This window comes from Esox lucius, chromosome 13 (assembly GCF_011004845.1).
Source record: "Esox lucius isolate fEsoLuc1 chromosome 13, fEsoLuc1.pri, whole genome shotgun sequence".
NCBI lineage: Eukaryota > Metazoa > Chordata > Actinopteri > Esociformes > Esocidae > Esox > Esox lucius.
The window spans coordinates 3,568,135-3,582,371 of NC_047581.1; the positions used below are offsets into that span (position 1 = coordinate 3,568,135).

The window sequence follows — 14,237 nt, forward strand, 5'->3', positions numbered from 1 at the left end:
TGAGCGGTGACAAGCGTACTGTCTACCTTCGAAGGACTAGTAGATGCCTGAACGGTAAGCGGGTGAACATGATACCAGTGGTCCACCTGAGAAAGAGTCAAATCCAGTTCCCTGAGCTGTATATCTCCACAACGCTGAGGTTTTGCAGGGCCGTGAAGCAATGTTGCGTAAAAGGTAACGGGGAAGTAGTGAGCTGTTGGAACGAGACACTTAAGGAAATGGAAAGGGACACCTTTATCACCGGACCCGAGATGTACCAAGAGATACACCATACTGCTTTGACAGCGTTCATCAAGCGTGTGAATCCAAACAGCTGGTGCAATTATATACCTAACCACGTGGAGACCATGATCACGGACCCGGTGATGGCGGAGGTGGTGGGCTTAGCCATCAAATTAATGGAGAGCAAGATCCCAAATTCCTTCGTGGTGTCCGAGTTGCTGTATTGCCCACTTAAGCAAGTGCAGGAATACCAGAAGTTTTGGGCCATGTACTCCTCTGACAAGAGCATTCGAAACATTGTAAACAATAAGCGTGTCAGTGTGATACAGGAGCAGATGCGAATGGACTGGTCGAAATTGGCAGATTTTGCTTGCTTGTATGTGCGAAAGAGAAACGGGGCCAACACCTCAATGGTCTCTGAGTGTGAACAGTTGTTCGAACGGAATACCCTGGACAACGTAGTCAACGTTCAGAGGTTGTGGCACTCGTTAGTGAAACATGACACGAACAAGATCAAGGAAAGGGAGTTGGTCCAGATATATACCAAGGTTAAGGTGCTCTTTTCAAAACTCCGCGTTTATAACAACAACCTGAAGACAGCGTTCAAGTGCGGAGAAGGAGAGCTCTGCAATACGGAGAGCAGATCGAGATCCCCGCACACGGCTGATGCTCTAAACACAGATATTACTTGTACAGGTATGGTTGAGAACGAGGAGCATAGCGAAGATAAGTCTATGTCCGATGGGACACTTGACAGACTGTACTCGATCGTGACACCAGCATCCATTCCTGTTTCAAATTGGATCAAGAACATGTCGAGTCTGCTGCTGAGTGAACCCTGGTTGACAGGAGCCAACCTAAGAAGAGAAGCGGTTTGCACTGTACTGGGATTGGATAACACTCTGCTGCACAAACAAAATGGTGACATCCTTCGCGCTTGGGTCATTAGCAATCGAAACGTTGTTACTACACTCGAGAGCTACAAGTTCAAGGATAGACTCAGCAAAGCCCTGGTTGCTTGCCTGGACTCAATTGACACCAACAACTGGAGATACAAAGTAATGGACTCATTCCAGGGTAACCAGGATCAAGAGAGCGCGCACTTGAGCAAACCGGCGGCTAAACTGTACAAGAAGATAAAGCGCACTAAAAGCGATCGGGAGGGAAAAAGAGTTGGCAAACGTGCCAAGAAACAAGCATCGGTTGACAAACGTGCTAAGAAACAAGCATCGGTTGACAAATGTGCGGAGAAACAAGCATCAGTTAAGCGCGCCAAAGCCAAGAAGGGAACTCGGTTGGACTCTAGGTCAAACAGATCATCACCCTGTAAGTCACCCGGCTCCAGGAGTACCAATACTCTCTGCGATGTTCAAGCTCATATCCCGCACCAAAGGTACAGTCACCAGGAAAACAATATGTGCCTAAGTGATGCTGAGGAAGTGACCTGTGAAGTGACCAGTGAAGATGAGGAAGAGTGTTTTGATGTAGATAATATCCCCGGGGAGGATTTGGTAGCTGCTATGTCTGAGGATCTTGAGAGTACCGGTGAGTACGATTTAACTGACGACTTCATAAATGACGGACCCATCCCTGTCGAAGAGTACTACAGCAGCGAACCCGAGGACGATGAAGCGTTCTGCGCTAAGGTTAGAAGCAGGGGCAAAGAGTCTATGTCTAAAACGAAGAATGCACATCGTGCACGCAAGCATGGAAGCGTGTCACGTTCAAAAAGCGAAGCCCCCCGTAGTGGTACGGAAGAGAACATTCGGGGGTATAAGCGCACCCTGCAATCCAAGGCCAACGAGGACGTGATCAAGCCCAATGTAAAGCGCATCAAACGTACAAAGGAGAACACCCACCGACCTGCCAAAAGTGAGGTGAAGCATACCTTGACTGCTAAGTTGTGTAAGGACACCTCACCCCTTCGCTTTGCCAAAGAGGTTAAGATGCACGCTAAACGAAAACAGGACAAGTGTGACAAGGGGTGCCCAAGAGTAAAGCATGCCCGGCCCACACGGACCCGTGATCAGGATTCCCCTGTATACAAGAACATGCTGTCGGACTCTGAACCAGATGACTGCGAAGGGGAGGGGACACACGTTCGAGATATAAAGCGGGTAAAGACTTCCAAGAAGAGTTCTAAATACACTCGCTCTCCCTTTATCGAGAGCGACTCTGAACATGAAGAGGACTCTGAAAATGAAGAGGAACGTGAGGGAGATGTAAAGCGGGTCAGGTCTTCCAATAAGAGTAGTAAATGCTCTCCGGTTAGCGAGAATTACTCTGAGCAGGATGAGATAAGACCGAGTGAAACGTACCAAAGTTGTACTCCGGATAATACGCTCAGATATAAAATAGAAAAGGAAGAGCTCGTCAGGTCCCTGGCGCAACAAGAGTCTCATGAGAAAGAAAAGGCAGAGCTCGTCACGTACCTGGAGCAACAAGAGTCTCATGACAAAGAAAAGGCAGAGCTCGTCACTTCCCTGGAGCAACAAGAGTGTCTTGAGAAACAAGATTTCAGTATCCCATCAGGTGCTCCACCTTTACTGGTCCATGCTTTGAAGTTACGTATTAAGAAAGTGACCGATTCGAGCAATGAGGCTGTGCAGCCTACTGCTAATCAGAACCAAGACACACCTGATTACAAGGGCGATGGAACACAAGAGAGCGAACAGGAACAGTTAAACAGAGAAGTGCACCCAAGCAACGCTTCCGAACCTGGATCTGCTGCAGATCGGTCTGACGAGAGCGAACTTGGATCTGCCGCAGAGTGGTCAGACAAGGATTCAGATACCGGATCGGACTGGTGGGATACACCCGATAAAAAACCTGATAGGTGTAGTGAACCTGAAACTGAGTATTTTGTTTCTATGTGAGATTGGTTATCATGTCGTCTCCTATGGTGAAAAAGAAGCAGCCCGCACCAGGGCCCCAAAGTGCTTGTATGATACGATATTTAGAGGGTCTGGCTAACAACGTGTGTGTGTCTCAGTTAGACCAACCTTGCTCCTCTGTTGTACTGTCATCTACCTATTCGAATCCAGATTCTAAAGCAAATGAACCGAAGGTTGTCCTTAATACTTTGGATAAATATGTTGTTAAAAAGTGATAATATGTTGTTAAAAAGTGATACGCATTGCTTAGTTTAGTTTTTGCCTTGTAACCTAGAGCAATAGTTTATAGCTATGACACTGCCTGGTACCTATCCCTGTATGAGCTAATAAAATTATATTAAACACAGGTGCATGTGGCCAAAGTGTTTGTATGATATGATATTTAGAGGGTCTGGCTAACAATGTGTGTGTGTGTGTGTCTCAGTTAGACAAACCTTGCTCCTCTGTTGTACTGTCATCTACCTATTCGAATCCAGATTCTAAAGCAAATGAACCGAAGGTTGTCCTTAATACTTTGGATAAATATGTTGTTAAAAAGTGATACGCATTGCTTAGTTTAGTTTTTGCCTTGTAACCTAGAGCAATGGTTTATAGCTATGACACTGCTTGGTACCCATCCCTGTATGAGCTAATAAAATAATGTTAAACACAGGTGCATGTGTCACAATGGCTTTGATTGTCTACTTTCTTGTTTCTATAATGCATCACGTACCGATAATTCCTGTTATATGATAATGAAGCAAAACAATGGTACACATGTCATATGTTTATTACTTAGAAATGGGACACACATTATGTTAAACCAACAGTGGTAGCAAAGTTGTGCAGAGCTTTATTGTCACATACGATTCAATGGGAGCTGCTTTTCCTGTGGTACATGAGCATGTAAGCAACCCCGTGGTATAAGTTAGAACCTGCTTCATAGGTATTCTTTACATCCGCCCAGGAGCACACACTCACCTGAGCATCATCTGCAAGATACCACCCGCGATTTCCACAACGTAGATAAGCTGTGTAATGTCCACGGTAGTGAGTACCACAGTGGGCTACCACTGCGTACAGCTCGTATATAGTGCTTACGCTGGCTTTGGGTTCTTTCATGATGTATTTCAGATCCACAGTCTCTGGGAACGCGAATCGCGTTCCTATCTTTACAATGTGAGCGGTATCTCTACCAATGTTTCTAACCCGTCCAAGCTTCATACACACAACCGGGGGTAATGACACCACCTTGCTCATGATCTCGAGCTGTGTTTCCCTGTGGCAGTTTGTGCAATGCCAGTCACACGCTGTCCGCGTGTTATCAGCGTACTGTTTCATGTATTCCTGCAGCTCGTTTGGGAGAGTCCCCTCGATAGACAAGGGGATTGTATTTGCGTTTTTCAGTACAGATCGGACTGTGTTACAACTAAGACAGCGCATATGTTCCTCATACTCAATGTCCCACAGTTTTCTGATCCCTTTCCCGGTCCTGTGTCCGTCCGCTAGAGCGTTGATGATGCACGTGAACACTAGGTCAGAGTCCTCCTGAATGTTGAAAGATATTCCACTGTACACGCTCATAGAGTCTATGAGAAAGCCCGGATCGCACGGTGACCGCTCCTTCTCTTTCATCTCTTGGATGAGAGCCTTGAGATTCATGGCCACTGTATTATGAGCCTGGTATTCCCGCTCGTCTACGCACAGAATGAGATCTTGTAGCTCACGTGTCTCGTATAGGCACTGGACAATGCTGTTTATGCTGCAGTGGGTCCCGTAATTGATCAGGCCACGCATGGTTGAAGGTGCACAGAGAGAGGTCCTGAGCAGTGTGGCCAGCTGGCTAGGTATACCCACGTGTTCGAGTGTGTGTGATGACAAAGACTAGCTTTGTGTATCAGTAGGTGTACAACGGGATTGGGTCTCGAATTGCATATCGCAATGATTGCATTTAGTAGTCTGTCACACTGTACACTGACACCTTCTTGAACAGCTCTCTGAGAGATCGCACCGATCCTTGCGGACTTAGTAGGACCATGAGGATCGTGATCCTGTAATATTCAAGAGTGAACTCAGGCACAGGTCCATACCTCTTTAACTTTGTGAACATTATGACAGGGGCCCAGTTGGACTCGGTATGTGAAATGGCATCGTGTGTGAAACAGTTACTGTTTTCCTCGTGTAGCGTCGACCGTTCCAGTTGATCTATCCGGGGAACCCCAACTAGTGCTGAGTTGTTGAGAGTCACCTTGGTTAACCCCTGTGTGCAATCCAGTGCCACGGTTTCGAGCTTGGATGATCCGAATACCCTGACTCTCATCCTAAGCAATATGTTCCTAACCATTGGAGTCACCCTGGTGTCACCCACACTCTGGGCTGTCTGGTTGCCTCTGAAAGGCGTCGGGTTTCCGTACACTAGCAATGTGGAGCTGCTAATATTACGCTCCTCTTCACCCACATACGTAAGCCAGTTGGGTATATTGGACGTATAATCCCTAAATGTGAAAAAGTTACCATCTAGGGGCAACAGGTGTGGAGTAGTCCTTTCCCTGGGAGCGAAGGATTCCAACCACTCGATCGATGTGGTCAGCACACGCGCGAGAGGCGTACCGATGCTCAGTCCGCAAAGCACTTTGTGCAGTCCCGATTCAGGTAAGTGCTTTTCCACCATAGTGGTACATAGACCGACCAAGCTCCCACATTGTTCACCAAACATGGAGGATTGTGTTTTGTTGAAGTTCCTGCTGAGGTATGGAACAATGTCGATCATCACAGCTCCTTTACCGATCAGAAGATCCTGCCATTCTGTCATGTACACGGGTAACAGCTTCATGTCTAACACGGCCTTAAGTGTCATAAAGATTTGCATTAGGAACACGTAAACAGAGTTAGGTGAATCCGAAATGTTCCAGCGTGACACTTGCTTGCATTCTTCGAAGAACTGCGCGTACTGGAACATGAGCGTGTCGTTGCGCTTAGAGCACTTACACAATCCGTGCCGGGGACCAGCGAACATAAGAGGGTGCATTCGAGTCATGTTTTGTGACAGGAGGATTACGTTCTCTTTGAAACGTGCTATCTCCCTCTCATTGTTACTCTTGAGAATGATGATGTTCGTAGATATCTCTCCGTGCATCTTCTTGCCTCTCACAGTCACAGTGCCGCACGGTTCTTCCACGGGTCCCCGGGCTGGCTCTGAGCTCGATTCGCGTTGTGTGTGTTGTGCACATGTCACTGGGCCCCGGTCTGGCTCTGAGCTCGATTCACGTTGTGTGCGTTGTGCACATCCCACGGGGCCCCGGTCTGGCTCTGAGCTCGATTCGCGTTGGGTGTGTGCGACACTCGCAGCGATATTGTTGCCTTTTGGTGCGTCATCGCTGATTAGGCTGCCCATTCCGGATTCTAGCTGCTCCTGTCCGGTTTGGTGAACCATATTCAAAATATCGCTTAACGTACACATGTCAGAACCATGATCATCAGTTATCCCTCTAAGTATATCGCTGCATGTCAACACAGGGAGTGGGGTTTCATCTAAAGCCAACACATGCTCGTCTATTGTGTCCGACATGTGGCTGAGCGTACTTTCCATACCATCAGGTTCATTGAGTATAAGGGACAACAGCTCCTCTTCCCGTTCGATTCTCTGTGTCACATTGTGCACCGCGGATCGAGGAGGAAGCTCACATTGTTGACCGTGGACCACGATAGTTTCGTTCTCATCTGAATTGTGTACTTCTAACCCTGGGGCCTTTTTAGCGCGTATCACCTCAGCCGGGTTGTGTAGGTCACCAGCCTTGCGTTTGTTACACATGCTTGTATACTCGCTCTCATATACACCTGTGAGCATTGCAACCTTTTGTGCGTACCACTCGTAAGGCTGGATGACATCAGGTGCCAATCTCAGGGTGTCTATGCCATAGTGAACCTTTGGTTCAGACCGGAACACTGTAACCGGTAATCCTTTCCGCTCTCTTTCATTCACTAGTTTAATGAGTTCCTCTGGGACACAATCTTGCCCAGCTATTATGTCGGTCGGTCTATACTCTCCGAGCTGAATAGATGAGGAAATCCGTTCCGAGGGTGACCGTGCCTCGCTTATGTCCTGACTCAATAACTGGTACCGAGTGAGGCTCAGCAATTTGGAAGGTGACCACCTCTCTTGAGGGAACAATGTAATGCACAGCGTTCCCAATGAGATAAACTGCTTGTCTATAATGTTTGCGCCCATTCTATCAAGATTCGCCTGTATCATATGGACAGTAGGCCTGGTGTCTTTGTATTTTGCGTGAAGGACTCGTGCGTTGATAGCTTTCATGTATCCGAGTTCGAACGAGTCTGTGTTCTCCGGGCTGTAAACACCAAGCAGATCGGATAGATTCTCAGCGTAAGTTTTTCTGCAGTAACTTAGCTTACCCTGCTTGAACGGGAACAACGGGAAGCCGCTGTGTAACTCCCACATCACGCAGAACCAGCTGAATATGTCACTCCCGGTAGATGAGGTCCAACACCATAGTACCTCAGGGGCCATGTTAGTATGGTTACCCCGCGGTTGGTCTGGCGTAGTGAAGTTGCAAGCGGTACCGAAATCGCTGATCTTGAAAGTGAAAGGTACAGGCCTTCTATTAGGCTGGTGGCAGACCAACACATTCCTGAAGGTGAAGTCCCTGTGCTGGATGGCCCTGGATCTCAGGTATTCCAACCCTCGCAAGGTGTCCAGTTCAACCATGGGCACGATCCTTCTTTCCTTCATACGCAACATGAACTCCTGCAGCGAGACAAGGGCTCGTTCCATTACGTGTACGGCTCTACCTCCTAACTGGTAGTTGGGAATCTCGCACCAGAAACCTCCAAATGTGCGCAGGATGTTCGGGTGTTTTATTGAGACCCCGATCAGCACCTCTTCAACCTGGGATGCGATGTGCGCGTAGCGATTGAACTCTCTGTCTATGAAAGGAAGGCTCCAGTTCACCATTTCTGGAAACAGGTTGGTTTTTACTACTTGGTGCCTGTTGATCTGAACGGCGACCCCAAATCCTCCTCGACCAAGGACGTTTCCCGGGGTGGTTACAAGCTTTTCTATATCGATTTCACATTTAGGATCTGTAGGTAAGGATATCCCAGCGTAGAGGCTCCACGGATTTGTGTCCGAGGATACGGTACACTCAAGGTGCTCGTATCGTCGACCAAAGCTGTCTACGTTCACAACGGGCATCCTGGGTTCAGTTGTCCTGTAGCTCGAGGGTAGAAACCCGTCTATCACCGGATACGCTTGCTGAGATGTTGCAAACTCGAGTTGCTGAACCGGGTACGTTTCAAAGTTCGGGAATAGGGAAGTCTGGGTGTTCGTGACTATGTTCTGTGCGTCCCTTATCAACGTGAGCAGCTCCTGGGTGCACGGGGCTAGCGTATTACATTTCACCACCTGGAACAGTATGATGGAGTCAGATGTACAGTCCCTTCGTTTTGTGTGTACCACTACACGATCTTTTCCCTCGATCACATGGTCCTCTTCGACACCCATCACTACTACTTTATTTAGGTTATGCAGTCTGACAAACCTATTAAGTACCCGTACAGTATCTTCGGTGTGTGTGAAGGTGAAATTGCCCCCGGGTCCCCCGAGCCACTCCAGCACACCTTGCACATCGTTGTAACGCAAGGTCTTAACGTGATAGAGACTGTAACGCTCTACCATCGCTAACAACCTTTCTATATTGCATCTGTCTCGATCCCTGACCGGAGCCATTATCACCCGAATCCTACGGACCACGGGCCTATCTGTTGCACGTACAGGGTAGTAGTAAATAGGAAATGAACGGGTCGGTTCGTAGACGGATCGTTTTCTCTGACCACGCTTCCGTATCGCTGTTCGAATGCCTGATAGTGGCAGGTCTTCCAATAAGAGTAGTAAATGCTCTCCGGTTAGCGAGAATTACTCTGAGCAGGATGAGATAAGACCGAGTGAAACGTACCAAAGTTGTACTCCGGATAATACGCTCAGATATAAAATAGAAAAGGAAGAGCTCGTCAGGTCCCTGGCGCAACAAGAGTCTCATGAGAAAGAAAAGGCAGAGCTCGTCACGTACCTGGAGCAACAAGAGTCTCATGACAAAGAAAAGGCAGAGCTCGTCACTTCCCTGGAGCAACAAGAGTGTCTTGAGAAACAAGATTTCAGTATCCCATCAGGTGCTCCACCTTTACTGGTCCATGCTTTGAAGTTACGTATTAAGAAAGTGACCGATTCGAGCAATGAGGCTGTGCAGCCTACTGCTAATCAGAACCAAGACACACCTGATTACAAGGGCGATGGAACACAAGAGAGCGAACAGGAACAGTTAAACAGAGAAGTGCACCCAAGCAACGCTTCCGAACCTGGATCTGCTGCAGATCGGTCTGACGAGAGCGAACTTGGATCTGCCGCAGAGTGGTCAGACAAGGATTCAGATACCGGATCGGACTGGTGGGATACACCCGATAAAAAACCTGATAGGTGTAGTGAACCTGAAACTGAGTATTTTGTTTCTATGTGAGATTGGTTATCATGTCGTCTCCTATGGTGAAAAAGAAGCAGCCCGCACCAGGGCCCCAAAGTGCTTGTATGATACGATATTTAGAGGGTCTGGCTAACAACGTGTGTGTGTCTCAGTTAGACCAACCTTGCTCCTCTGTTGTACTGTCATCTACCTATTCGAATCCAGATTCTAAAGCAAATGAACCGAAGGTTGTCCTTAATACTTTGGATAAATATGTTGTTAAAAAGTGATAATATGTTGTTAAAAAGTGATACGCATTGCTTAGTTTAGTTTTTGCCTTGTAACCTAGAGCAATAGTTTATAGCTATGACACTGCCTGGTACCTATCCCTGTATGAGCTAATAAAATTATATTAAACACAGGTGCATGTGGCCAAAGTGTTTGTATGATATGATATTTAGAGGGTCTGGCTAACAATGTGTGTGTGTGTGTGTCTCAGTTAGACAAACCTTGCTCCTCTGTTGTACTGTCATCTACCTATTCGAATCCAGATTCTAAAGCAAATGAACCGAAGGTTGTCCTTAATACTTTGGATAAATATGTTGTTAAAAAGTGATACGCATTGCTTAGTTTAGTTTTTGCCTTGTAACCTAGAGCAATGGTTTATAGCTATGACACTGCTTGGTACCCATCCCTGTATGAGCTAATAAAATAATGTTAAACACAGGTGCATGTGTCACAATGGCTTTGATTGTCTACTTTCTTGTTTCTATAATGCATCACGTACCGATAATTGTAGGTAAGGATATCCCAGCGTAGAGGCTCCACGGATTTGTGTCCGAGGATACGGTACACTCAAGGTGCTCGTATCGTCGACCAAAGCTGTCTACGTTCACAACGGGCATCCTGGGTTCAGTTGTCCTGTAGCTCGAGGGTAGAAACCCGTCTATCACCGGATACGCTTGCTGAGATGTTGCAAACTCGAGTTGCTGAACCGGGTACGTTTCAAAGTTCGGGAATAGGGAAGTCTGGGTGTTCGTGACTATGTTCTGTGCGTCCCTTATCAACGTGAGCAGCTCCTGGGTGCACGGGGCTAGCGTATTACATTTCACCACCTGGAACAGTATGATGGAGTCAGATGTACAGTCCCTTCGTTTTGTGTGTACCACTACACGATCTTTTCCCTCGATCACATGGTCCTCTTCGACACCCATCACTACTACTTTATTTAGGTTATGCAGTCTGACAAACCTATTAAGTACCCGTACAGTATCTTCGGTGTGTGTGAAGGTGAAATTGCCCCCGGGTCCCCCGAGCCACTCCAGCACACCTTGCACATCGTTGTAACGCAAGGTCTTAACGTGATAGAGACTGTAACGCTCTACCATCGCTAACAACCTTTCTATATTGCATCTGTCTCGATCCCTGACCGGAGCCATTATCACCCGAATCCTACGGACCACGGGCCTATCTGTTGCACGTACAGGGTAGTAGTAAATAGGAAATGAACGGGTCGGTTCGTAGACGGATCGTTTTCTCTGACCACGCTTCCGTATCGCTGTTCGAATGCCTGATAGTGGCAGGTGCCCCTGCCACAGGATTGTTGCAAGAGACTGGGTTCAAAGAAGCGGGCACGCTTCAGATAACCCTGCAGCTATTGCGGGATATGTGGCAGAGGGCTGACACGTTGTACATACCAAGAGCTGATCTAGAGTCTCTTCACAACATGGAATACAGTTCTACTGTGTCTCAGGACAGGCCTATTCCCGATCGGATATCATTGGAGACTCGTAAACTCTCAAGATACTACATATATCTGTTGTTTCGTTACTGCATGAGTTCAGCGGCACCTATGAACTACAATCAGCAGGGTTTCACGGGTAACCGCGATGGCCACATGTCTCCACGGGAACCCAAGAAAACCGCAGCTCCCTTAGTGGATGTACCCGGGAGCTGGCTCGATAGTAAAGCGTGTACGAACTATCCTTCGGCCCCACCTATCCCAGAGGGCAACTTCATGAGTGTGTTCCCCCATTACCATCATGATCAGCAACATCCGCAGCCACAGCAAAAGCCACCCGAATCTCTAGAGAGTCATCGGTATCCACCTACGCAACAGCAGTATCAACAGTTGCATAAATCTTTAGAGAATCATCGGTATCCAGCGCAGCGTCCATTGCATCAAATCGGCGAGTATCATCGAGAGATGAACTATACCAAGCTCCATGATCAACCGCTCCCGTTGCACCAAAACAACAAGCAGCTAGACACAGACCCAAATGAGGCAAAATTGAACGTACCGTTACGCAACAAACCTTTCAAGGGTCTGGAACATAAAGCAAAGAAAAAAAGTGTGTTGAGCACAGGATGTTACGATTCAAACATTGACAGTGAGGATGAGTATTAGGTGTGTATCGGCATGTCAGTGTATATAAATCGCGTATGGAACGTTACATATTTCTTTGCAAACCATGCCCCTTGTAGAATCTACGCTACGTAACAGCATACCCTGTAGGCAGAGCTGAGTTAATGATGGTCGGATAATAGTGGCCTGTGCGGATCGCTGCTTTATGACCAATAATAGTAGGGCTCAGCAGGGCAGCCAGGCTAAGCACCTTAGAGAGCAATGGCAACAACGACAGCAGCAGCATCATCCGGAGGACCAGGTACGGTGGGCAGTGTGAACCACCTTGCTTCTGTACCAAGGCATCCGCACCCTGGTCCGAGTGAGAGCATGAAGGTAGCGGTACTGCGCTCTGGGCACACAACGGAACGCATAGAGGCACACGAGGAGATCTCGTTTGCATACCAGCGCAGTAGAGAGAAGGAGTGTAATGTGTGCTTGGAGGTGGTATTAGACAAGGACATTCCAAAGGAGCGTAGATTCGGAATTCTAACCAAATGTAGGCACTGTTATTGTCTCAGGTGCATCCGCAGCTGGAGAGCGTCCCGCTATAACGAAACCGCTAAATTGTGCCCAGTGTGTCGAACCAGATCACCCTTTTTCGTACCTAGTGATTACTGGGTTGATGATATATATGAAAAGCGTAAACTTATCAAGAAATACAAGGCTGGTATGGCACGTAAACGTTGTCGACACTTTGCTCAAGGTCAGGGTTTTTGCCAGTTCGGAGATAGGTGCTTCTACAAACACGAACCTAGGTACGCGTATCCACCTGAATATATGCCTACGTGGGCAAGTGAGCACCCCGGAATGCGCGGACCGTGGCAGGGGAGTCCACCCGGAGCTACGTGGGGAAGTGAGCACCCCGGAATGCGCGGACCGTGGCAGGGGAGTCCACCCGGAGCTACGTGGGGAAGTGAGCACACCGGAATGCGCGGACCGTGGCAGGGGAGTCCACCCGGAGCTACGTGGGGAAGTGAGCACCCCGGAATGCGCGGACCGTGGCAGGGGAGTCCACCCGGAGCTACGTGGGGAAGTGAGCACCCCGGAATGCGCGGACCGTGGCAGGGGAGTCCACCCGGAGCTACGTGGGGAAGTGAGCACCCCGGAATGCGCGGACCGTGGCAGGGGAGTCCACCCGGAGCTACGTGGGGAAGTGAGCACCCCGGAATGCGCGGACCGTGGCAGGGGAGTCCACCCGGAGCTACGTGGGGAAGTGAGCACCCCGGAATGCGCGGACCGTGGCAGGGGAGTCCACCCGGAGCTACGTGGGGAAGTGAGCACCCCGGAATGCGCGGACCGTGGCAGGGGAGTCCACCCGGAGCTACGTGGGGAAGTGAGCACCCCGGAATGCGCGGACCGTGGCAGGGGAGTCCACCCGGAGTGTACCAGGAAATGCTGCTTGGGTTACTCAGGGATGAACGTTGACATGCTAATGCTACAGCTCGAAAAGTACAAAACTGATACGGACTGCGTTTCCTAAGTTAAGGCATGTTATTCTACGATATGTTGTATATGCAATAGGTTGTGTGATAAAAAAAAACATTTGATGATGTGTATGCAATTTGGTGTACCTGCAATTCTGTATTATCATGTGGAAACAGATTTGTTAAAAATAAAAGACAACTGACCATTCACATTGATGTACAAAAGCGTTTTTTATTTCTTACATCACAAGGCACCATTCACAGGTACGTGGTAGTTCTTTTCCTCGAGTAGTAGCTCTGGAGCGCGGTGGAAGCCTCAGCGTAACTCCTTCCGCTCTGGTTTAGCGTAATAATATTGCGCGGTGCGCATCCTGGTACCGGGACACCCACGTCCCCCCATTATACCCCATCAGGTGAATTAATCTGTTGAAAGATCCCGGCTCACCGCTCAGATTGTGCGGTCTCATTGGGCTGTCCAGCCTTTACGGATACACGGTCCTCTGTATGCTCGTCCTCTCTATCCTCCTGCTCGGTGAGAATCGGGTCTGTGTCACCAGCTGAACGGGGGAAGAGTCTTGTCTTTAAGCTCAGGTGATCACGCACCGAGAGTCTCTTGATGGTCATCGTTAAACGGTCGAGGTCCGAGGTTCTTTTTCTCCGCGGAGTAGGTGGTATCCAATCTCGCTTATCTAACCAACGTTTCTTCACCAACGCTTTATGTAGAGTATTACACAGGTCCTGATGGTGCCCAGCGAAAGGTTCTCCAAACGCAGCCCTCATCTGTTTGTGTGGTATGGCTAGAAACCTTTCCAAACTGAGATTCTTGAATCTGTCACTC

At 48.3% G+C, this 14,237-nt stretch overlaps 2 protein-coding genes across 2 annotated transcripts; both read left to right on the forward strand.

The window, feature by feature from the left end:
• The first annotated feature begins 2,245 nt into the window (after positions 1–2,245).
• LOC117595418 lies at positions 2,246–9,963 on the forward strand. Its single transcript, XM_034296341.1, has 2 exons — positions 2,246–2,458; positions 8,986–9,963. Exons 1-2 carry the CDS (start codon positions 2,274–2,276, stop codon positions 9,623–9,625), a joined length of 825 nt encoding a protein of 274 aa, XP_034152232.1. The 5' UTR covers positions 2,246–2,273; the 3' UTR covers positions 9,626–9,963.
• A 1,901-nt stretch (positions 9,964–11,864) lies between these two features.
• On the forward strand, positions 11,865–13,437 carry LOC114840720 (collagen alpha-1(I) chain-like). The gene has a single exon (XM_029124848.2). The coding sequence runs from the start codon at positions 12,195–12,197 to the stop codon at positions 13,398–13,400; it is 1,206 nt and encodes a 401-aa protein (XP_028980681.2). The 5' UTR covers positions 11,865–12,194; the 3' UTR covers positions 13,401–13,437.
• The last annotated feature ends 800 nt before the right edge of the window (positions 13,438–14,237 follow it).

What these genes read in the sequence shown, in the direction of transcription:
- LOC117595418 (XM_034296341.1), top strand. Translation starts at nt 2,274, where the DNA reads ATGCTGTCGGACTCTGAACCAGATGACTGCGAAGGGGAGGGGACACAC. An exon ending in GGAGATGTAAAGCGGGTCAG is followed by an intron (nt 2,459 to 8,985) that starts GTCTTCCAATAA and finishes TGATAGTGGCAG; the next exon opens with GTCTTCCAATAAGAGTAGTA.
- LOC114840720 (XM_029124848.2), top strand. Translation starts at nt 12,195, where the DNA reads ATGGCAACAACGACAGCAGCAGCATCATCCGGAGGACCAGGTACGGTG.